We start from the raw sequence: 26,218 nt of genomic DNA, 5'->3' as shown, positions 1-26,218 counted from the left end.
TTTCTTTTAATTTCATGTAGAACACCTCGAGGAACTTCTACAAATACAAACATATGGCAAATAGGGGGACAAAGTGCGAAAATCTAGCAATGCGATCCATGCATACTATATGGAACTCTTTGAAAGCTCTTCCCAGCCACTGTGTTTACTTTCAAATTAAATCAGATTGTTCAAAAGTCATTCCTGCCACCAAACTGCATTTAGTTTAATGTTTTAACTTTAATATAGGCTAATTTTAGTTTAATAGACTAATGTATTGGGGAGAGGAGAGGAGAGTGTGGAGAGGGGAAAGGAGTGGGTTGTGAGTGAGTGAGAGAGAAAGACACAGAGACAGAGACAGAGACAGAGACAGAGAAAGTTGAGATATTGAAGTCACATTTTACATTACGTGGAATTACACATTTGACATGTTTCACATCCTAACTGTATTTCACATGTGCATGGACATGTATTCACATATTATGTGAAGTAAATAAATGATGTGGGCAACATCATTTCGGGATCTGACAAATTGTCAGTACCCATTTCGGAAACCTCTCCAATCTCCATGCAGCATCTAACTCAAGATGTCCAAATGTCAACCATGTATGTCTATGCCCGAGGGTTTCCCATGAGTGTACCTGCATCTATAAAATTACCTATCTTCTATGCAGTATACTGTACTAACCTCATTGTTAACATCAATTTCATGTAAACTTGGCATTTACATCCCTTTTATAATTAACTTGCATATCTCATCCAGCATCGAGGCATGAAATACAGCCACAATTGCCTACTCTTTTCAACAAGAGATACTTTGAGATCATTAACATCAACAACCTAAATTCTGGTAGGACAGCCAGCTTTATGCCCAGGTCTTTGATAATATGCCCCAATATACAGAACACCTGCAGGCTGCAACAAGACAGCAGGTTTCTCTGATTTGACTCGACAGGAGAACAAATCCTGGACCTGACAGCTCAGAAGCGAACATGTTATCAAATGAGCTATCCTGCTGCTCCCTCAGCCGACAACACCAGCAAGCCTTCTGTGATGTTCTCCCATCAAAATACTAAGTTTGACTCTGATTTGTTTTTGAGATCTGATGGGGTATGACGCATTAAAGCAGGTTAGTAAAAGAACATTGAACCTCCAGATAGAGAATTAACTAATGAATATTGCTTTAAAAAAACAATGTCTTTAAGTTAAAGTCTGTTATTATAATCAATGAAAGTGTATCGATTTTGTGTTTTGTGATGGACTGCAGCTCGACACACCATATTCCTGGGGGAAACACAGCTAGCCATCATCAATAATTTGCAATTTGTTGACAGTGCATGTCATGCATTGTTAAAGTTGTTTTCATTGCGGTGGTTCATTTCTATCTCGCTGGGATCTTGATGTATTTGGTGGGACGGGAAGGTGACTGGAAAAGTTATGCTATGTTAAAATCAATATAACTGGCTCGCATCCCAGAAACAGGCATGCAGAACATCCAATGGCACATTATTCTTATGAACATCAGGAAACTTACAGCTCTATGCATGATATCCCATTCTTCGTAGCAAGCACTCAATAAGCTGAAATAATTTTTAAAATCAATCTTTTTCTCGATTAAGCCACAGTGATGGATGATGCACAACCGATGATCTCGATGGTCATTGAAGCAGGCAATCAATAAGTTGAATAATATCTATCTATCTCTATCTCTATCTCTATCTCTATCTCTATCTCTATCTCTATCTCTATCTCTATCTCTATCTCTATCTCTATCTCTATCTCTCTCTCTCTCTCTCTCTCTCTCTCTCTCTCTCTCTCTCTCTCTCTCTCTCTCTCTGTTTTTTCCAGATGTAAAGATCAGTTTTTTGGTTCACGAAAAATATGTGACCACTATATTCGTTATTGTTGTCTGTCTGTCTGTCTGTCTGTCTGTCCCGAGCATAGCTCCGTGGGTTTTTATCCGATCCTGATGAAATTTTGGTGGGAGGTTTATATCATGATCTAGGTGTGTTTTCCTGAAAATGGGCGTGCTCCGCCCATTATGGGCGGAGCCACGCCCAAAAAACGTGTTTTTAGGGGGTAGCCAATTTCAATTTGCATCTTCTCCTAGGGGTTTTGTCGAATCTGACAGGGGTTTCGGTGTTTGGTTAGCCTAATGGCACCTGCATAGCCCCACGGAGCTCAATTTTTCATTTTCATACCAAGGTCAAGGTCACGAACTTAGAAAATTGCGATTTTGATATAAAAAAAATTTCTTCTCTGAGGGGTTTGTCAAATCTGGCAGGGGTTTTGGTATTTGGTTAGCCAAATGGCACCTGCATAGCCCCACAGAGCTCGATTTTTCATTTTCATCCCAAGGTCAAGGCCACAAGGTCACGAACTTAGAAAATTGCGAATTGTGTTTTTAGGGGGTAGTCGATTTCAATTTGCATCTTCTCCTAGGGGGTTTGTCGAATCTGGCAGGGGTTTCGGTATTTGGTGAGCCCAATGGCACCTGCATAGCCCCACGGAGCTCGATTTTTCATTTTCGTCCCAAGGTCAATGTCACAAGGTCATGAACTCAGAAAATTTCGAATTTTGACATAAAAGTCAGATGACCGCCCAAACTTTGAGAGCTAGGATGACAATATTTTTTATGCATAATCTTGAGGTCATTCCCCACCTAAATTCTTGAAACCATTTTTCTCTATCTCGAACACCTTGCCCGTGGCGCCCCCTTCAAGTTTGTTTTTACGCTGATTTCATCAAAGTATGGATAATCCGAGGAGTGTGAAATGCCATATAGCCTATATGACGTTATATTGTTCCTGAAATGTTCCAGAGGAAGTTTTGCACCAAAGGTCATAATCCTTGACCTTTGACCTTTAAAGTTCACAAAGGTCAAATTTTCAAATTTGTGGGAATCGAACCGGGTTTTCGACCTTCTTCGACGAACTAACTCCATTAAGCTATAGCACGTATCCTGTTTCCTTATTTTAATTTCCACAACATTGTTTTGGGACCTTTAAAGGTTACGCAAAGGTCAAATTTTGAAAGTTGTTGAACGAAACCGGATTTTCGACATTTTGCAGCTAATAACCTGCCACTCGTACCACACCATGTTGATCATTTTTATAACTTGGTCAAATATTCTCACATTGTCTCATCCTTGACTTCTGAAACAATCTACATCGTCAAATACCGCTCGTGAACCATCGTCGTCTTCAGACTTGCATATAAAGTTAAAACTGCTTGTGGAAGAGCTTTAAATGTGACTTGTGTAAATGTGTTTGTCTAAATGTGACTGAGTATGTTTGTGGGATTGTGAATACTAGTACGTGCTCGTAAAAAAAATAATAATAATAATAATAAAACTAATAAATAAATATTCAAACCGTGAGCAACAAACAACAACCACACAGGTCGTTTCTTCGCTCTCGCGTGCCCGCACGTGCGTGTTGCGGAAGTTTGCATATCACAGTTACGATGATTCGAATTTAGGTTTTAATGGCCAATTATTCAATTAGTGCCAACGTATTTTTGCCTTTTCGCAATGTCATCACAAGGAAAAACACAAAGAGAAGAGAAGAGAGAGAAAAAAATTTACTTCCTGGTTCGGAGAACACCAGCACTCTGATGTTACCGAAATTTATGCACCGTCTAATATGAAAACGATCATAACTTGGGAGATTGTGTTTATCTATAAATGCGCATAAGAAATCGAGAAATTATTAGAATACACGAAGTCATCACTATCTGGAAGTCCGTACGTTGTAACCCGTAATGGATCCGGAAGTCCGTACGTTGTAACCCATAATGGCGAACGCAACTGAGCTTCCCTTCCCCATCGGCCACGCCCACGCAACAACGTGTCTTGTCATTGGTTTGTTAAATAAATGGCCATAACTTGGGAAGCACTTGTCCGATTAATATCAAACCTTGAAAAGGCACATTCTCAGGTCCCCAGCAATATACCTGGCAAGTTTCAATTAGATCGGACCAGCGGTTGTCGAGAAACAGCGGTCACAGGCACACACACACACACACACACACACACACACACACACACACACACACACACACACACACACACACACACACTGCTGGAATTATAGATAGATGGAGTATGTTTTGAGGGCTGGTTTGTTGTTTGGTTTTGGAAATCAATTAGGAGTGGGCCTACTTCCTTTATTGTTAGTTTTGGAGTGTGGTTGATAGCCTGGGGTAGGTATGATGTCTGGTTATTGGTGTTGTCTTCTGGGTTCTTTGGTGTCCTTGCTTGCCAGGGTGTAGTGTTTCTGTACGCATTTACATCCAGCATGTGTATGCATGTGTGTGTTTGTATGTATCACTATTGGCCCACTCTGGCAGTCATGTTGAGTGTAAAGGGCAGAAGAGATTAATGGTGTCATGATCCTCGACTAATAACCAAACCTTGCTAGATATGTTTGTAATGGTATTTTGCAGGTGGGGCAATAGTATTATTATATTTATGGGCGGGGGAAGAGTGTCAATTATTAGAATAACGTGTTGACCACTGTTTGTGAATCGTGCAGATTTCATAATTTTTCTCCTTCAACATTTAATTTTTTCTGTAGACGCTGTTTTCAATTTGGACAAATTGTCTGTTCTTGCCTTGCAGGGGTAACAACACTGTTCAAAATTGTGGATAGAGAGTGAGGCATTGTGTTTTCATGTTCTTCATGTATGGAACCAAGCGAGGCCAGGTAGGTGTGGATGTCATTGGATTGTAAAGTACCAGTGGGCCGTGGCAGGCCATTTTGTGCTTCTGCAGGGTAGGAGAAGAAGGGCAGGGACTGTTTGCCTCATAAGGCCATGATTGGCCATGAGGTCCCTGTTACGCATGGCCTTAATTGGTGGCCTGATGCTGCTTTCACGTGTGCCACAGGCGCTTGTTGGCTGAATGGGGCATGGCCGCATAGGCCATTCGATGATCTATCTTTGGGAGAAGGGTGAGTATCGGTAGGGTTGAGGGGACAATTATGTTTGGCAAGCGAGGTCACAGGATTGTTTTGTGCTGCAGGAGTGTCACACATCATATCACTCTCCTTTCTGAGCCCCAACTGGGATCGTCACCTCAGCTGGATCCTTGGGTTACCACTCTTTTGCCTGTCCTGCACCACGATTTGGTCCAAAAGTTATGGGCCTTGTGAGGTCCTGCCTGCTCGGCACATGCCACTTGCCTAGTTCCCTTTGTGAGTATGGAGTGAATGGAAGTTTGGTGAGTGTTTATTTATTGTGTCTTCGTCCAGGATTCAATCCGTGTCTGTCCTGTACTTATTAAATGATTTATATTCCTTTAAAAGGCTGTGTGCGTATCAGTCCATGCCATCTTTCCCACACCAACTGCTTTGGTTAAGTGACAATCCCTGGAAGGAAATTATTATATTAGGGTAATCCCATTGTTTGGCGAATCATGCATGCCGAACACACGAGACTGGAGGCATATGCAACAACCACTGGGGTGACATACTGTCCAAATTTGGCATCTTACTTGCCAAAAGTGTTGAATTTCCAATCTATTATATAATGCAAAGTGTAGTGTCTATCCGTGCGTTTGTCCGTCTCCCGTTCCCGGTGGCCACTTCTCACACTGCTTTTTAAAAGCTCCACAAGCAAACAAGGTTCAACATGAAACCAGAAGAAATGCATGATACCAAACGAGATACATTATAAAAGTATAAATAGAACATGGAACTGACATAATGTAAAATAACCTTTGCTCAGGAAGCTACTTCGGTGGGCACCGACGCTCTGTGACAGAGAATGAAGATTATCACAAAGTTGAACAAACCATGTGGGCATTGTTAATAACAGTAGCCTATGCTGAAAGTCTTTGAACATAGGTTAAAGTGCATGGCAGTCATTTAATTAAAAAAAACCCCCTCCATTTAGCAATGTGACCAAATAATAACATGTCATAATATACTTCAAAGAGCTCCAAAATAAACATTTTTAACTAAAAGGGAACTCGGTAGAGCACATACCTCCACCACGTAATGCCTGATCCACGAGAATAGATCAGGCCCAATACATTTTTGAGATATCAGGCTATACATCGTTTTTGGCCCCAACTCTCAATGGTGAAGAATTAAATAATTCTCGTATCCACATTCGGATTCAGATCTATACCAAAACTGAATCATTTCTTCCTTGTCACACACCCAATGTGTCCACCAAGTTTCATCCGAATCCGTCGACAACTTTTTGAGATATCGTGCAATACATCGTTTTTGGCCCAATCTCTCAATGGTGAAGAATCACTTAAAAAATTCTCGTCGTCGGATCCGGATCCGGATCTTCACCAAAATAAATTCAGGTCGTTCTTGTCACACACCAAACATATCCACAAAATTTCAGCCTAATCCGTCTTCAACTCTTTGAGATATCCTGCACACAAACAAACAGACAGACAGACACACACAAACAGACAGAAAGGGGTGAAAACATAACCTCCTTCACTTTCGGTGGCGGAGGTAAAAAGAACAAACACCATGATGGTAGCTCTGATAGGCAGTGTCGATGCAGCCTTCGTTTCAGCCTAAAGATCCACTCTTTGTGAAGGATACTGTAGTATCTTTATTGGACTCAACATCATGGAACAGCCGGTCCTCCTCCAAAGATGGAGTTATCCACGATGGATCATACCCAACGTGCAGTGTATTAGAACAGCCAATTATAGTCAGATTAGACTGTTGATGAGATCTATCTAATCGGAGAAATGCCTTTGAGCTTTGCCAGGCATAAAGCAATCATCATTTCGTATGCAGCCTGTGGCTGCTGGTTACTTCATTGCCAGGAGTGCGACTGTGCCGCTGATGCAGTGCTCCCTGTTTCCAGTAAGTTGGTACTCATTTTTCTGACCCCAGAAGGACGACAAGCTTAATAAACCTACTTGGCGTTATTTAATGGCATGACAGGGGGCTCAAACTCTATACCCGAAGATCTAAAACCAGCCACCTTCACTGTTAAGCCAACGCCAGGCTTCATGAAACAATGATGGCACAGGAGAAGAGAAAAATAAAAATTTTCAGACAGTAAGCAGCAATAGTTTGGTTTGTTTTGAAAGAGTTGTCTGTGTGTGACATTACCTTGGCTAAAAGAGCTGCACACATTGAGGCTTGTCAAAGAGTTATCACATGGCCTGTCAAGTGGAGTTAATTTGCAGAGGACTTGTCTCATATTGATCATCTTGATCCATAACAAGCTCCACAGACATAGGGTTTCTCATTTGAAATGGATGAGGAAGAAAGGAAAGAACTATGTGGTCAGATGGCATATAGACGACAGGGACAGGCAGGCCTCTCACAAGGCCGCCAAAGCCTCCTGTCCCCGATAGGCAACTTGGACCATCTGGATGGCATGTGACTACAACCGCCAGCACAAAGAGCACAACAAAACAGAATGCAAATCCAACCTCCAGTGCAGATTGCATGCATCACTGCAAATGCACTGCAGCGATTGCAGATGTCAAGTGCAACGCTGATATATGTTTTTATTTCTGGGGAGAAAAATCAACACATTTGTCTGAATTTCCTTTCTTCCCATCAAGGAATGCTTTGACACTTAGCCAAACGACCAAGAATATGAAACGAGTTAATGACCTTGCCAAGCTGTAGCCTATTGCTTATTTGACAAGAAATGCCTGCAATCTATCTTTTACTTCGATTCACTCCAGCGTCGTATTGCATGAACTTTGGGGGAAAATGTTCCCTGCCTCTCTCGAATGTACATCATTTTTGCACAATGATGTATGCACAAAGTGTTTGTACATTGGAGCATTCGCACATTAAAGAGCATGAATATGATGACAACAGGCAAGTTTGAAAAAGATGAATCAGATGGAATAGTCAAACAATGAAAAAGAACCGAACCCACGCATACTCACAAATTATAGATGGTAGACATTAATGTGGGACTTGTTAAACATGGAAAACGTTTTGTTATTTTATGTTAATTTTTTTCAACAAATTCACACTTATTGTTTCCATTAATGTCCACTAATTTATAATCCTAATTTTATGAACATTCAGGGAATTAAAACGTTTGTTAATTTTGACATTGGAATTTCTTTTCTTCACTATGCCTCGGCACGATGAATGGAGAAAACCTTGATGAAAGCAAGGAAATTAAAGTATTTAAACCAAACGGAAATCCATTTTGGATTTGATAATCTTCTTTGTTTCCATTCCCAAGAAAACGTTCTTGGAGGTTGGTGCTGTCTGTCGCCGCACTGGTGAGATAATACCTTATCTTCTGGTACCATTTAGGTCATCTAAATAAGTTTTTGGCTAAAGTGTAGAGATCAGAAATTGGCCAAGCTACTGTCCCAATGGCAACGACTTTGAAAAAAATAGGATCGCACGTCCTGAAGCTTAACTGATTAAGGAGCAAGTCACTCAAAGCCCCCTCAGATCCCCCAAGACCCTGATTTTTTTTTAATGATATGAATAAACCTTAGTACATCACAGTTGATGAAGGTTGTGGTCAAGTTTCATTGAGATCGTGTGTGTAGTTTTGGAGAAGAGAGCAAATACCTATTTTGGGGGAGGGAGTCAAAAAAACCCCGTAGACCCCCTTCATGAGTGCAGATTTTGATGCAGCCAATGTACCTTTGTTGGGCATCAGATATGAAGCTTGTGGCCAAGTTGCATCATAATATTGTGTTTGGTTTAAGCGATAATAACTGAAGTGTTTATAGACTGACTGACCCACTCACTCACCACTGGACTCGATTGTATAAGTTCACCAGACTAAAGTCCAGGTGAGCTGAAAATACCATGACATATTTGGAATTCATAAGTGAAAGTTAGCATAAATGACATCCAGTTTGCTGAACGTTCCCTCAAAAAGACAATGCACCGTACTCTATTATACAAGTCCCTGCCTTTGAAACACATAGAGGACAGTTTGTCATTGGATAATATTCTGTCATGGATTGAACTGAGATTATAAGAGATTGGAGGGGAGCTTACCATCCTGCCAGTCCTAGCTCTGATAAAACATCCTGTGCTCCCAACTATTCATCTAACACGTACAACTAACTATTCATCTATTCATCCTGTGTTCCCAACTATTCATCTGACATTGAAGTCTTGTGGGATATACTGTAAATGCCTGCACTTGCATCATAGTTATATAATTCTTGTCTGTCTCAATTATGAGCAGAGGCATGGAGGTGTTTGGCACAATGACAGTTCCTGCCTTCGCCCAGCTAAGAATGTGAACCAGTTTTCTCGGGCAATAGATCTGATAATGCAATGGCTTGATGATTCACTTGATCTCACCCACTGTGTGTGGTGGGGAAGACTTGAAATGAAATCTATTGGCAATGGAGCAAGTGGATCTATGTCCAGCCACCAATGACACCTTTTATTATGTCATAAATAAACAGCGCTTATTCATGTTGTTTGTGTTCCTGTGAGAGCATAATAAAATTAATTGCATAAGTGGTGGTAGTACCCAGGGTCAGGTCATGGGCACAATGCACAACCTCCCACCCCCGCCGCGAGGGGGGCTGGGGGAGACGACTTTCAATTTTTGCCTGTATACGTGCCACAGTGCAAGTGGTTTACTGACCCCTGCTGCAGCCAGGGAGGATTATTAGTCACAGCACAAATAATATTTTCCCCACTTCCCACACCATCTGCCCCTCTCCCAGACTGTTTCCAAAGTGAGCAGGTGTTTCTCCTGTTTATAATACTAGATGTCAGGTTCCACAAAATCACCAATAACTTCATCAAAACGGAACACTAAATACTGCATTGGAGTCGTCATCAGGAACCCGAATTTGTAAAGAGTAAAGATGGCAGTATTCAAAGGGCAGTACTGTATTAAAAGAGCTTTTGCAGAGATCACTTTGAACCACTAACATTAACCTACTAAATTTTTTGAAACAGATGTACAAATTGGCCAACTTTTGTTATGATTCAAGATCATTTGACCAAGCCATCCATACTTTAATGCAGCGAAGTGTCTGCCTTACAATGCTGAATATCTTGGTATTGCCTGAACATGCATTACACAAGTAACAGTGAGCACATGTTCAATCGATGGCTGTACAGATAAAATGTGTACAAGATGTTCATCCCATCATCAGTTCGAACGTCTTAATTATAATTAACAAAAATTGAAAGAAATACGAATCTTATGAATAGAAAAGAATACCTATTTTAGTTATGCACATTTATTGTAATTCCCAGCTGCAATTGGGCTTGGTTAAAAAAAAAAACAAATAAAAAAACCCACAATAGTATTAACCACAGCAATAATGTTGACGACAACAGTTGCAGGACAGCTCAAGGATAACCCACTCATTTCTGAGCTTCTTGAACCTGGATTCTACATTTCATAACAAGTGGAATGACATTCACCAAAAATTATCATCAAGTGTGTTTACCAACTGGGACAAGGTATCTTTGACTACGAAGTACGCCGAAGGTTGTTTTGTTATTTGCAATAAGTGTCTGTAGTGCCATGATGAAGAGAAATACCACAAATAGTCAAGTGATTGGTTGAATAATGAACCAAAAGATTGAAGTGTCAGGCCATTGGTTGAGAGAGATCTGTCCTGTTTCATTTTACATCTCGCAAGACGTCGTGTTCATTGCACCAGTCACCCGATCAGTTATCCCATCACCAATATAGTCAGTACATTGGAGCGCATTTGCAACATTGACAGACATATAGCTTTACAATTGTCCGAGCCACAGACTGAATTCTACTCAAATTGACTTATCATCAGAGTCATCAATGAGTCAAAAACACCATTCAGATAAACTTCAAGTTGTTAAAGTATGATCCTGAAACCACCTCGATTTTCCTCACAACTGCGTCATTTCTTTCAAACAGGACAAATAATTCGAGTAATTTCCTGGTTAAAGAACTGTTTCCCTCTGACTTTCAGCCAGGAACATTAAAATGCTCCAGGAAATGCTGTAACACCTCCACTTATATCAATAATTTAAAAAAAAACATCTCAATTTCTGCAGGTCAGCTCCCTCAGTTACTGACCACTTTGGCGGCACTTCCACTAGTGCTATAAATTTTTATAATCAAATGAACTGTACTCTTTGTAACAACCTATACATCGGGGTGATTGCTTCTGTGAACACATACTTGAAATAAAATGTAATAGCACTGAACTCTCAATCAATAGCTCTCAATCAATAGACACTGCAATCTTCCTGGGTATTCAACGAACCAAATGACTATTTCAGCTATTTCTCAACATCACAGCACTCTGGACACCCAAAAGGCACAAATAACCAAAATAAATAAATAAATTCAAACTCGGCACATTCGTGACAAGTGAGATTAACGAGTGCTTTTCACATGTCTATAGGAGTGTAGGGTGTATGATAAGTCAAAACCCAATTTCGAATGTTTTATTTATGAACTAATTTTAATGAAGCAAACTGTAAATGAAAGATTGTCAAGTGATACACAACTCTTTAAACCTCCACATATGCTCCAGCACTGTCAAAACATTTCCTTCATAGGACTGGCACATTCGCTACTGCTGATCGCGACACGTTTCCAGGAATGTTGGTGAGAACAATGGTTATTGTCTCCTCCCGTTCATCAAGTTTATTGGACACTATCATTTACATTTTTGTTTCATCAAAATCGGTTCATCAAGAAAGCTGATACAGCAATTTAAAATTGGGCATTGACTTATCATACACCCTGTAATTCTCTTCTTGGTAAACAGTTTGAGGGTTTTTTATTTTTTATTTTTTTACATTATCCTTCCTCTTTCCATTCTTTTTTTTTAACCCCTTCCCCCACCCTCTTCTCATTTCATTGATTTACTTTACTTTTATTGTAATTTTATTGTTTATTGCCCAATTGTCCTTTCTTCTCTTTTTCCTGTCACAGAAAATTGTTTATCAACAGCAAAGGTCCCTTGGACCTATCATCCTTGATTTTCGATTCAGTTCCTTTGATCTATCATGCCTCACTCCTCATTTCGGTAGTGTTGACCTTTGACCTTGACCAGTGATCTTTACTCTGGTCCCTTCTATTTTTGATACCTACAGTTCATTTGATACCTGATGTGCTCTTTTTGTGCACCTCACTTTCCAGGACCAGCATGTTGCTGGCACTGTATCCACAGGACTGGTGGTGTTGATTGAAATGTCACAGCATCCTGAAATTCACCTTTGACAATGGGAGGGTCGGCAGTGGCCAAACACTAATAGGTGTTTTTTTAGATGTTGTTGATTGTTAAGCAACAAATCTTTAAACTGGCAAAGAAGATATCAGAAGTGTTGAACTCAAATATTACATTCCAATCAGATAGTGTTGATTGATGGAGGTAGCAACAACATATTTATCATGATGCACTGCAGCAGCAAATTTAAAGAGCAGGTTGCAGGTCACCAAACATGTTCTGAAAATTTATCAATATGATTATATGTGCATTAAATAGTTCGATGCAAACTATTGTGGTTGCCTAACTAATGGGAAAATTAATGAAATTTAACTCCAAAGTTGTTATTTCTCGAGGCCATTGAAAAAAAAACAGCCGTGTGCCCATATATGGATGGTGACGTCACGTTCTCCAAAACAAAGCAGAAGCTCACTCGCTCATTGAAGAAGTGTCCAGTTGAGCGGGCCGTTCTTTCGCTTTTTTGAGCTTGCAACTGTCTATATTATCCTTTTTATATTTTGAATTATTGTAGAACAAAGTTATTTGGATATTTGTACATCATGCCTCGTACGTGTGTCGTCATGTTTTGCGAAAATGGCTGGAAAATGGGTAATCGCTCCCACCGATTCCCGAAGGAATCAAACATTCGCCGGCAGTGGATAAGATTTGTACAAACAAAACAGGCGAATTTTCCCCCAAAGAAAACGGGTAAAGAGGACCCTCTGGATAGACTTGTCATTTGTGGTGACCATTTCACAGCCGAGGATTACGAAGGCAACGCAATGCGTGAGCTCGGTTTCAAAACAAGCGTGACGCTGTGCCCACCATTCAGCCTTCTCCTCCTCAGCTGGCTCCTGCTTCATCTTCTCACACTGTGTCACCACTCAAGGATTGGGGCATTGTGTTTATCTATAAATGGCGCATAAGAAATTGAGAAATTATTAGAATACACTGTCCGGAAGTCCATACGTTGTGATCCGTAATGGGAAACGCGGCCGAGAATCTCTTCCCCAACGGCCACGCCTACGCAGCAATGTGTCCTGTCATTGGTTGGTAAATAAATGGCCATAACTTGGGAAGCACTTGTCCAATTAATAACAAACCTTGAAAAGGCACATCCACAGGGCCCCAGTAATATACCTGGGAAGTTTCAATTAGATCGGACCAGTGGTTGTCGAGAAACAGCGGTCACACACACACACACACACACACACACACACACACACACACACACACACACACACACACACACACACACACACACACACACACTGCTGGAATTATAGATAGATATGCCACAACAGTCTCTTGAAAGTTGGGGTTTGTTCTAACTGTTCACTTTCACTGGGGTCAAGCTCAGCTGTCAGAAAGACTTCAACGCCAAGGCTACGGTGTATAATATATTTGGGTCCATTATTGATTCATTCTATTTCTGACTCTTGAGTGACTAGAGGGTTGGTGGTGGTCGTATGGCAGGTTGGTGGTGGTCGTATGGCAGCTTAGCTGCCGGCTAGCTATCATTTCTTGAAGCACGACTGTGTCGCTGATGCAATGCCCCTCTACCAGTACACACACTGGAACTGGTACTCATTTCGGAAGGATGACAGGCTGAGTCAACCCCCTGGTGTATTAATTTAGCGGCCGACGGGGCTTGAACTCAGGACCCTAGGATCCCAAGCCACCACCCTAACCACTGAGTCAACACCAGGCGACTAGAGGGTTAAAAAAAATTATTATATCAAGTCACAGACGAATCAAACTTTACATTATTTTATGCATTGAACAAGAAAATGAAAATCTACAAACCAATCTGTCTGGTGGAGTCTGTCAGTGTGAACTGCTGGACAGTCAGTCCTGCCACTTGTTCACGAAATAGGCCGTTTTCTGGCCCTTGCAAGTGGCTCAAATTTATATGGCTCAGGGCCAGAAACTCCATAGTATAAATTCCCATCATCCTCCGACTCCTCCTCGGCAATATCGGAATGAAAACACTCAATTTCATCGCCGCTGAAATCACTCTATGATTCGCATATCGCCATTGTTTACACGGTTTCCGAATGTTCACGAAGTTTTCTGAGAACGTGACGTCATAGCATCTTTGGTAACTTCCGGTCTGTTTTTCGATCACTGACAAAAGTTTTGACCTAAAAGTTAATTTTAGCATATTTTGAGTTTCAAATATAAGAAAATAAATACCCCACGTTTATTAATGTGCTTACAACATTCGAACCGCGCAGTCATCAGCGACCCAAAACCTGCTCTTTAAAACCGCAGATTCGAAAACAAGAAGGAGGTAGTGGGTCAGCAAGGTGTATTTCCTGGAATGCGATGACATCGATGTCATGCTCTCGGGCTAGTCTGGAAAGGCAATCATATTTGGCTCGCGACAGGCCTTCTACATTGAGCTTCAAGATCCGAAAACTCCCTCCAACGCTCCGGACAGTTTTGCCTTAAGAAGGGTCATTGGGGGTTGGATCCAGAGATCAGCATACCAGAAAAGTTATAGAAATAGTCTACTTGATTGTTTTGATGACATTAGTTGGGCAAAAGCACGTAACAGGGTGGACCACAGGAAGGTTGTCATCTTCCACCCCTGTACTCTGCTAGGAATAAGTAATTAATCGACGTACTCATGGTCCAATTCATGGTCAAACAGAATGCAATTAATAGACATACTCACATGGGTCGACCAAGATTTCACCTCGATGAATGGTCACCGTCCATCCATATTTTTCAGTTTTATATACAATAGATACAGATATCAAGTGAATTGGCTGAAAATTGGCGATTTATGTGACCTTGACCTTTGACTTTTTGACCTCGCAAACAATAGGCTTCTTGCTTGTGATTTCCTCGACCAAGTGGTTAAGTTTTGTGAAGATCAGAGAAAAGATGTGACCTGTAGGCGATTGACATACAGACAGACAGACAAACAGATAGACAGAATGACAGACCACACTAACCAATATACTTGTGAATCTGAGGTTTTGCAAGCAACAAAAAAGGATGTCATGCATTGCACGAAACAGGGTGATTTTTTAAATTCGAGAACCACAAATAATTCCCATACACTAAAACCTACATCAGTCAGGAAACTAATATTTTGTGTAAATGTAGCCCAATGGTATGGAAGCATGGTTTCATCTTTATGGACATGCAAATTCACAAAACACTCGTTTATGGCAAAGTGAACAACCTTATGCAATGCATGAAAGGCCATTGCATTCCACGAAAATTGGTGTTTGGTGTGATGTAAGTCGGAAAAGAATTATTGGCCAAATTTTCTTCTCAGAAACAATAAACTCAATAGACAATACGTTACATCAACTTCATCCATGAGTTTCTTGGGCATCTTTACAGAAGACGAAATCAACCAAGGATGGTTTCAGCAAGATGGTGCCACGAGTCACACTTCACGATACAGCATGGACGAACTTTGGCTACTCTTTGTTGACCGTGTAGTGTCCATGTCATTATGTTCACCTCGATCCCCACATGTCACATTGCCAGATTTATTTTTGTGTGGATATTTGAATGAATAGTGGACGCTACAAATCCATGCACTCTTGGTGAATTGAAAGCAATAATCAGTGACACGATCAGCAACATTCCCCAAGAAATGCCACATGCTGCAAAGAATGAATTTGTGCCTGCAACATGGTGGTGGACACTTTCAGCACTTCATTGAAGGTAATCATTTGTGTTGTATCATGTCAAGTCTTTCTGTAACATTAGGCGACATTTGTGCAAAATATTAGGTTCCGAACTGATATGCAGTCGTTTTTAGTGTACGGGAATTATTTAGGGTTCTTGAATAAAAAATAAAATCCCCCTGAACTTGCAAAATCCAAATCAACAATGTGCTTCCACGTTTTGATTGGTGAACCAATTCAGTGATCCAATATGCAAATTATGTTCCACCTTGTAGAGTACCCAGCCTCCGGTTGAGCTGAGATTGAAGATTACTGCTGTACATAGCAAGAAGTCTGTATATTGCAAGAAGACTCCATAGATGTTTGCGTGGTGTGCGTATAAAGGGGTCGAATGTGTTGAAGGGGTGCAAAGGTCAAAAGGGTCGAAGTGGTGATCCTAAGGGTTTATAGGGTGTGTGTCATGATCTGCAACACCTACTATTGGTCTGGTCACTCTGATGGTGACCATTCCCAAGGAGTTGCTGTGGCTGTGTCCAATAAGCTGACTCCAATGATAATTAAGGTAACACCGGTCAACGAGTGTATTATGAGACAGGATTCGTCACTCCTTGGATGTCATTTCCCTGGTCTGTGTTTATGCTCCGACTGAGGCGAGTGATCTCACCGTGAAGGATGCATTCCAAGCCACGTTCGAGTCTGTGGTTGCTCAGTGCCCCAGACAAGATACACTTCTCATCTTGGGGGATTTCAATGCATTGACTGGAACTGAAAGGGATGGTTATGAGATGTGTGTTGGTCCCCATGGGTCAGAAACTATGAACCAGAATAGCACTATGTTCCTTGACTTTGCAAGAAGTCATGGACTTAGAGTGGCCGGTTCATGGTTTCAGCGCCCACAAGCTCATCGCTGGACTTGGTATTCCAACGCTGACGGTGTGGCAAAGGAGATTGACCATGTCCTCGTTGATGGTCGCTGGAAGATGATCAAGAACTGCAGGGTCTACCAGAGTGCTCAGTTCCTCAATACTGACGACCGGCTTGTTGTCGCAACTCTTAAGTTGCACCTTAAACCCAGGAGAATGGTACCATCCCAGCCTCGGCTGGATGTTGGCAAGCTCAAGGATGAGAGGGTAGCTGAGGAGTTTGTGAACAAGTGAATGGAGATTTGAGGAGTATGGGTGCTTTGGCAGGTCCTGAAGAGTTGTGGAGTGCCTTCAAGACCACCGTCCTTGATGTTGCCGGTGGATGTCTTGGAACTCACCGTAGGGCAAAGAAGAATTTTGTCTCTCAAGGGACACTGGATACCATTGACCAGAGTCGCAGGGCCAGGCTGAATGGCAGAGCTGAGCTGTTCAGGGAGCTGAGGCGTAAAACTGTACGTGTGCTATGGGTGGACAAGGAGGCCTATGTGTGAGGAATCTATGAGGGGGTAGAGCATCACCTGTGGTCAAGGGATTCTCGTCCTGCTTACAGGGGAATTTGCGCATTGCGTTCATCCAAGCCCATCCTTCGGTGTATTGCAGTTGGAGCAGAGGGTGGTAGGCTCTTGACAGAGGAGTCCGAAGTGAAGGCCCACTGGGCCAGTTACTTTGTGCGGTTGTACCAGGCTGATCCACCAGCTGTCGAGTTGGACGTCAGGGGTGTTACAATCCCTGTTGCTGACCGTCCAATCAACTGTGGTCCACCTTCGCTTCTGGAAACACAGGCTGCGGTGAACCGGTTGAAATGGGGTAAAGCTGCAGGAATCTGTGGCATCCATGCTGAACTTCTCAAGGCTGGTGGAAATGCTGCACTCGTGTCGTTGCATGCAGTTCTGTGCTCTGTCTGGAACACAGCATCATCTCAACTGACTGGAAGAGGGGCCTTGTTGTCCCTCTCTGGAAAGGGAAGAGTGATCGCCAAGAGTGCAACAACTACCGAGGGGTGACGCTGCTCTCAGTGCCGGGCAAGGTCTTTGCTCGGATAATTCTTGAGAGGGTTCGCCGCCATTTGCTTGAGCACCAGCGTCCAGAGCAGTCAGGCTTTACACCAAAGAGGTCAAGGATTGACCGTATCCTTGCTCTTAGGGTCCTCACCGAACGCAGACGAGAGTTTCGGCAGGGGCTGCTTGCAGCATATGTTGATCTCTGTAAAGCGCTCGATTCAGTGAATCTGGATGCCCTCTGGAGGATTCTTGGTCTTTGTGGGGTGCCACCAAAACTGATCGATCTGATGTCTGAAGTCTACTCTGGTACTGAGATAGGCTGTGAGATGTGGTGATACCATCTCTGACTTATTTCCAGTTGTTACTGAAGTTCGTCAGGGGTGTGTACTGGCCCCCACACTTTTCAGCACTTGTATGGACTGGATTCTCGGGAGGATGTCGGAGAGATCAAGCTGCGGTGCATTGTTTGGGAATGTCAAGATCTGACCTTGATTTCGCAGATGATCTGACCTTGATTTCGCAGATGATCTGACCTTGATTTCGCAGATGATGCAGTCATCTTTGCGGAGAATTTAGATATCCTTTTGGGGGCTGTCGAGGTGTAGAATGAGGAGTCGGAGTCACTGGGATTATGGATGTAAAGGATGAAAGGGTCCAAGAGGGTATAAAGGGTCTTAACGTGTCCAAATGGTCTAAAATGGTCTTAACACGACAAAGGCTGGAAATTTTTCCTTCCTCAAACCATTTCAGCAGTTATTTTGACTGTTACATTTCTATTTTAAAATTATTAATACTTATATAATAATTAATATTTGAAGTCATGAAACAACAACGTACTTTTCAAACACAGGAAGCAAGAGGAATTCAAAAGAATGAAAACAGTCAAAATGACTGTTTGGCCCTTCAGAATGTTAAGGGGTCGAAAAGGTCTGAGGGGTCCAAAAGGGGGAAGGGCTCCAAAGGTCTAAATGTATAAAAGATATTTTCCAATAGTCTGAAATTAATATAAGTAATTAATAGACATCTCACATGGGTCGACCAAGGCTTCACCTCGATGAGGGTTCTCCGTACACCCATATTTTATTTTTTGACCTCAAAAACTAGAAGCTTCCAGCTTGTCACGACCTCTACCAGGTGATTAAGTTTTATGAAGATCGGAGTAAAAACGTGACCTGCAGGCGATTGACATACAAGCAAACAGACAGACAGACAAATAGAATAACAGACCAGATCAACCAATATACTTGCGTATCTTCGATTTCACAAGTAACAAACAGACAATTAAAACAGAATGCGGTAGAGCACGTACCTCCACCAGGCTGAACAGTTTATGTTTTATATCTCACTGATAGGCCAGAACTGCGTCCGCATCTGAACCAAAATCAAATCTGCTTGTTCTTGTCACCTCCCCACTCAGCCACCAAGTTTTGTCCCCAACTTTTTGAGATATCGTGTTACATATCGTTGTTGGCCCCATCTCTCAATGGTGAAGAATCACTTGCAAAATAAATAAAAACATGGCTGCCAAACCATGTGACCTATCAATTAGAAAATATCAAAAGGCACCAGTTCACCACTTGCTTGATATATGTACCAAATTTCGTAAATATATGTTGAGTGGATTTGAAACCGGGCGTAGTGGCGTGCGCCTGTAATCCGGCTACTCGGAGGCTTGGGTTGAAGGATCGCTTGAGGACGGGAGCTCTGCACTGGGCCGCGCTATGAGAGGGTGTAGGGCAGCCCAGAATCATGGCAAAACCCAATCCTTATCCCTGTGTCATAAGAGGCGACCAGGGTTGCGCCAGGGAGGGCATCCGGCGTAAAACCTATGCCAAATCAGTATGCGGATCATAACGGATGATCCGCTGTGGCGACCCCGAACGGGAGCAGCCGAAAGACGAACAACAACAACATCTTGAGTGGATTTGTAGTTAAGCTCCGGAAACGAAATGTGACGGACGGACGGACGGACGGAACCCATTTCTATATCCCCCACCAACTTCGTTGGTTGGCGGGGGATAAAAAAAACTGTAGTATACGGATCTTCCCCAAAATCTCAAAAATTTCTCTTTGTTGTACACCCAACCTGTCCACCAAGATTTGTTCAAATCCATCCATAACTTTTTGCGATATCCTCTTCACAAACATTCAAACAAAGAAACAAAAAAGGAGTGAAAACATAACCACCGTCCACCTCAGGTGGTGGAAATAATGAGTGCAATAATGAATGAATAAGGAATGAAAAACAGTTTTTCTTATTTCATCAACCAATGTAACATGTGAAGGCTAAACACACATATGTGAAACACAAAAACACAATGCAACAAGGGTTTCAAAGAGAGAAAAATCAAGATCCTGTGTTCCAGGTAAGAATATAAGGACATGATACTGCATATATCCACAAGGGGTTTGCATGGATCTTGGTAGTGGAATCATTGCTATAAAGTGCAAGCCTGCCCAGCCACAGTTTTTCCACGATGAAAAAATGGGATTTTGCAGGGGGCCAATTCCAACTGTGAGTGCCCAATTGGGTGCCCTCAAAGGAACATGCAAGCACTGCGGTCTCATTTCATAACAGCAGCGGGAAGCATGAGTTGCAACCGTCCCATGGGCCATAAGATCCACTAAAGGCAACGGACCATCTTGCATATTCGATGAGATTCACTAGGACTTTGGCTGGCACAACCTGAATCCGAATTCCCAGTTGCAGCTCACATATTTTGATGGCATCAATTCATTTCTCTTTCATCACCAAGGTAAAGTCACCACCATGCTGCACGCCACTTATTATCAACCTCCTGCACATGTGCAAACCTCTATTCACTGGCTCTGATTTCATCTCCAGAATCAGATCAACCGAGCACTCCAGCCATGTAATTATTCTATTTTTAGCACAAATTCATCCACAGTGGGACTACAAATCTGTTCTCATAACGATTTTGAACCGGAGTGGCTTCAGGTCGTAAGTACATTGTAATGTTATGATGTGGATATTTTCTTCCTCCACTCAAAGAATATAAATACCTCTGTTAATGTAACAACAAATTTTGAAAATAAAATAACCAGTGGATATTTCAATAGCCTTCATCGTGGGTATCATAAAGGTTCCTTCCTCAAAATTCGCCTTTGCCATTGAATTTACCAGGAGATCTAGCCAATTATAAATTATACATGCTGCTCATGATTAGAACCAGGACGGTAAAATGAAGCTCTGCCAAGGAATAACCTTTCAGCAGTGGTGTCACCATCCAGCAAACCAACAGAGATGTTGGCAACAGAATGCAAGGACATGCAGACGTTTACTTCGGATATCAAAAATCTTTTCCAACTGTACGTCTCCAAGTGAGATTAGGCAACTCTCATTATGTTGGACAGACTGATGCTTCTGGCTGCATTTCAGTCGGTTAATGACACTTTCCGAGTATATTTAACTCTCTTTTGAGAGGATTCATGCCTGAGCTGATTGCAACAGCCATCCAGAGATGCACATCCTGCATGTAGTATCCACGCCTGAAGCTATATTCCTGTCGCTTTTATTGTTCTGCACAATTCAATGCAATTCAGGGAATTATCAAACCGACATAGATTATAATGAGGATGATAAAATGCTTCTTTCCTTGATGCTCAATTCCTTCATCACTTTTGGTCCCACGAAGATGAACCTCCTCACATCAGTAAAAAGGACTTCAAATCACAAAATGACCTCCATGCATATTTTTCTAACCGTGATCGATTGAAAGGTGAAAGTCTGACTCAAAAACCTTGAATGATGAAATTGTGGTCCATCCAGGAAATTCCACGGAATGAAAAATGTGACTTCAAGCCCTCAACTCTCCCCCTCCCCCCCCACTCACAAACCACAAGTTCTCTACGTCCACCTCTGAAAACTAAGTCCTCACCTACCCCCTCTCAACCCTTCGGCATCACAATCCTATCCCCACTCCAAGCCTTCAAACAACCTCCCCACCCGTGACTTATCATAGATTTACTGGCTCTGACGTTTCGCTTGATGTTTCCTCAGTTAATTATACTCCTTTCTGACAATTAATTTCACCTTCAGGAAGAAGCCTTAACTTCAAAGCATAATAATTATAATGCAATGTAACAGGCACACGTCATTGATTTTTAATTTGTACCTTCCATGATGGACATAATTTTAGGACTTGAGCGTTAACTCCAGTTTCATGAATGTGGATGAAAACACAAATCATTGTATGAAAGGCCACATTCGAAGAATGTCATTAAATTAATATGTGCACGCCATGCAATCAGAATATGCCTTTCAATTTGAGGTTTACAACTTTTCCCACGAAAGCAAAATCTGTTTTTATAAAAGTCATATCAAGGCTGCAGATTGGTTATTTTGAAAGTTTAATAAACCCCGATGTCTTGCTTTCATCTATTCATTTTTGACGACTTTGACTGGTTGTTTAATCCACGGTTTATTGGCACAAAGATAGAAATATAAGCAAACCTCATCACCCACCCGACTGATAAGAAATGGTTGTTTGACACATCTTGCATGGATTGAAATTTCTCTCCATTTCCAGCACTTAAATACTTCGGCCATCTTCATAATAAACAGGCACATGGGTGGAGAGAGAATGGGTCTGGAAAAGGGGCAAAATCTTATTTACCCCATGTACGCGCCCCATCCCTCTCCCTCACCTTCACTCTTTCATTCCTCTTTTTTCCCGCCTTTGGAACAAACTCTAATACTCTGTTCAATCCCATTCTTCCCTCCAGGCCTTCAAAACAGTTGTTCACAACCACCTCTTATCTTCCCCCATCCAAAACCTCGATCTTTTCTACCCCCATTAATCCATCCAAGCCCACCTCCTTCAAATTCCCTGCTTTCTTTCTTGAAAGTCCCTGTAATGTCCACCTATGTACCCCATGTTCCCTGCCCCATCCCTCTCCCTTCCACAGATCTCCTAATGTCTCTGTTCCCCACTGTTTTGTGATTCCCTCTCACACCTCTTTTGTCCCCTTTTTTCAGCTTTTTTACATCACCCGGAAGGTACCAATACAATCTTTAATATCAGTCAGTGAGTAGGTCAGTAAGACAGTCAGTGAGTGAGTGGTTACATTATGGTTAACCCATCGCTAATTTTAACAAAATTTATTTCACTTGTATTATATTCTGATGATATCCCTCAACAACATGTCAAAACTTTCTGATCCGATATACCATATAACTCTTGTGTTCCAGAGCATTGGTTCTGCCGAAGTTTCTAGACCAGGGTCATGCTGGGTGGTTTGCCATCGTTCTCCCAGCAGTAGTTAGGGCAGGAATTTGTAATCTGACGATGGCTCACCAACTCTTCGCGAAGGACACCGTGGGATCTTTAACATCCACCAACTAATGTCAGCAGAAGGGACACCAGGTTAACGTCCATCCGAGGGACGGCACACAAATTAATGAATCACCCTGCCTGTGAAACACCAGAATGACAGTTTATAGCTGGGTTGGGATTCAAACCAGGTGACATGACTTCGAGGTGAGGCCTAAAACCAGGCTATAGGCTACATGGTGCATACCTCCAGGCATTAATCAAAAGTTCATCACGATGTAATTTGTTGAAAATGTATTTCTTTTCGATATTATGTAGTACCATTATTGACATAATTGCATAATGTAATTTCCCCCATTAGCATGATAAGGTGAAAGCATATAAGCATGGAGACCAGGAAAGCGTTCATCCAAGTCTTCTCCACCACACACAATGGTGACATTATGAAGAGCTCTGATAATGAATGTCAAAGAAGTGTAATCAGTGTATAGTGGTGTTTGATTGCAATACACATGTCCCCTTCTACCAAGGACAGCACTCACAGACATCGCACAGCTGGTTTTAAAAGACTGACAATATGCTTTAAAAAGGATATGAAACCAAAATTGAAAGAATAATTCCTGTCAAACAAAGTTAACAAGCAGATATTAATTGCAGTGCTTAGTAGAGAAAAAAAATCGAATGCTGGTGAATCCAAATGACACATAAAAGGAGAAGCAGATCCTTGATTCTGCAAACTGCAATCCAAGCATCATTTTTATTGTTTTTGTTTTTGTTTTTGTTTTTCCTCTACTCGAGTGAGCCTCATCGAAGAGTTGAAATGCAAACTGTTGTGGTTGATGATAACACCAATCTTGTTACCCTGCGCACGCAAAGCGAAAAGCGGAGTTAAGCAATTGGTTCACTTGTATCTGTCTGTCTGTCTATTCTTCTGTCTACAAACGTCAGTTTATGATCGAGGAAAAACTTAATTTCAATTGAATGTTATATTTTGAACATGAATCAGAACATGATTCAGAAAGCAAACCTGCAGTTGAGCAGTACGTACTTTGGCTTTGAATTTGTCTCGATGCGCATGTGCAGAAAGGAGTGAGATAATTACTTTACTTTGTTTGCCTGTCTGACATTCAAACAAAATTGAAAATCATTCCAAACAGGAAACTGTTTTTAAGGACGTCATAAAGGACACAAATAACATGCATGAAGAACTAATGTAGCATGGTGTTGTTGTTGTTGTTGTTGTTGTTGTTGTTGTTGTGTTGCCCCGGTCAGTTCTGCTCAAACAGGCCCATGGCACGGATATAGCCGATTGATCTCCCAGGAGCGACCCAGAGATCCCTCACATCTATGATGTGCTCTTGTCTAAGTGGAGCCAGGACTGTGCAGTTTTCTATAATGTATGTTGTTGTGGGCGGGATGGCCTGGCAGAGGTTGTGGGTGTTCTCAGTGGCGTCGTTGAGTCTGTGTTTGTCATGTAAAAATTGTGGGTGGTGTCCACAGTGGAGGCATGCAAGGTGAACATGATAATGTAATGTGTTAAATAAGGTGGTGTAAAAGAAGCTGCATCAACAGAGGTAAACTTCCGGAGTGTTTTTCTTTTTTCTACAACCTTTAAAGTCCTCATTTTATTTTGAATTGAATTATAGACTTGAACAAAGGAGAACAAACATAACCTTTTTGGCACTTTCAAAACCCTTCCGTTTATCAGGACTTGGAGAAAATATTATGGCATTTTACGTATCACGACTGATCAAATTCACCGCTCGTAGAACCCGCTCATGTCCTTATTTCTCAAGACAGTGTGGGGAAATGTGCTTGGTGAACTCTGTATTTGTAATGTGTTATCAAATAAGTTTGTACACCTTCAGAATAGAGCCAAAACATAATCCCAACATTATCAGACATATGACATTAAGCAAACAAAGCCTTTCATTAACCAGTTACCCAGGCCTGACGTGATCTACTAACGGAAGGACATAAATTTGGAATTATGCCAGGATTCCCGCAATAACTCGCCTACTTTTCATGAAGGACACCAAGGGATCTTTAATGTCCATCAACTCATGCTAGCAGGATACTCACACCTCTAAGCTATCCTGCCAGCCCCGTGCCCCTTATAAGCACTGTTAATTTTGGCACGTGATAACTCTAAAACCTACTGGGACAGCCAGCTTAATGAACTGCTTGGAGATACAGCGCCCTCTTCTAGAAACAAATTGGGACAATATAGTGTGTCGTCACAAGTGGGATTGTATAGGTATTGAGCACAAGGCAAGTACATAATCTCTGAGATATCGCTTCCCCCTTCTGTTGCCATTGGGTTAAGGACATTCCTATCATGGAAGATTTATCAAAAATCTCTGTGCAAAATCATATTACGGCTTTCCAATGGGAATATATTTTTGTATCATATGAAACAGCATTAAATTCATAATTGAAAGAAAATACAGCATTCTTACCCATCCATTTGAAAGCAAATTCATTCTGAAGTCAGTTGCTTCGTATGCAGAAATATTTCATTTGCGTGTGTGATTATCACGCGTGGGCAGATTTCACTTTCACGCCTGGCTCAAAAAGCTCAGATGAATTGTCATCTTGTAAGTACAAAGAGCTGCACTCATCTCCTTCTCAATGAGATTCAAAGTGGAGGTAGTACAAGTACAATCTAGGCTTCATCTCTCTTCCTGGGCCAGAATTCTCACTGGACAGGCTCACACTCTTGCCCAAAAAGAGACCTTGGTATATTTGTAAGGAAATCTCAACACAGTTAATTGCTGTACTATCGATTTTGAGGGTTAGGGGGAAAAACTGCACATGTCTACTTTGGCAGACTTGGAGTTCCCATCTGAGCACACAGTTGGCCCAACTACAGTAATTTTACCACCCCACATATATGAATGGATGTGATTGAAGTTTACATATTTTCCTAATGATATCATCATGGAGTATGATCATAGTCCATTTGTCAGGATGGAATGGGGGAAAAAATTGCCACACATTCAAATGTGTACAAAATGATGTACTTAAAAACTACGACAGAGTGTGTACATAAATACATTTAGAAATGTACACATACAGTATGCACAATCACCATGCACAAAACACAAGATACCACAACATTTCTGGTTGACCAAAGTTCACGTTAAAGGCTGTTTAAGTTTTGGATAGACTTCCAGGGATATAGGCATTCCTCATGCATGGTGGCTATATGATT

General features: G+C 41.6%; 1 protein-coding gene and 1 long non-coding RNA gene across 6 annotated transcripts in view; one reads left to right on the top strand and one right to left on the bottom strand.

Moving 5' to 3' along the window:
• LOC147034176 (uncharacterized) overlaps positions 1-26,218 on the bottom strand; it is a 173,792-nt gene that overhangs the window by 80,716 nt on the left and 66,858 nt on the right. For 2 of the 5 annotated variants that reach the window (XR_015057434.1, XM_085878179.1), the window contains one exon: positions 23,501-23,866. The exons of the other annotated variants lie outside the window; for them this stretch is intronic. Coding sequence is in view for 1 of the 2 variants with exons in the window: in XM_085878179.1 (XP_085734305.1) it covers positions 23,862-23,866 (5 nt within the window). In the remaining variant the exon portion in view is untranslated. Of the gene's footprint in view, positions 1-23,500; positions 23,867-26,218 lie in introns of those variants that run through there. 5 annotated transcript variants of the gene reach the window in all.
• Positions 1-26,218, top strand: part of LOC147034177 (uncharacterized) — a 47,487-nt gene that overhangs the window by 20,224 nt on the left and 1,045 nt on the right. Inside the window, exons 2-4 of the long non-coding RNA XR_015057435.1 lie at positions 4,601-4,685; positions 4,868-4,931; positions 5,003-5,174. This is a non-coding gene — a long non-coding RNA (uncharacterized LOC147034177). The remainder of the gene's footprint in view (positions 1-4,600; positions 4,686-4,867; positions 4,932-5,002; positions 5,175-26,218) is intronic.

Source organism: Eptatretus burgeri, chromosome 1 (genome assembly GCF_056783735.1).
Source record: "Eptatretus burgeri isolate ZD-2024b chromosome 1, Ebu_testis_v1, whole genome shotgun sequence".
NCBI classification, from domain to species: domain Eukaryota; kingdom Metazoa; phylum Chordata; class Myxini; order Myxiniformes; family Myxinidae; genus Eptatretus; species Eptatretus burgeri.
The sequence above is the reverse complement of the archived record's forward strand: the minus strand, read 5'-3'. Positions and strand labels throughout refer to the sequence as shown.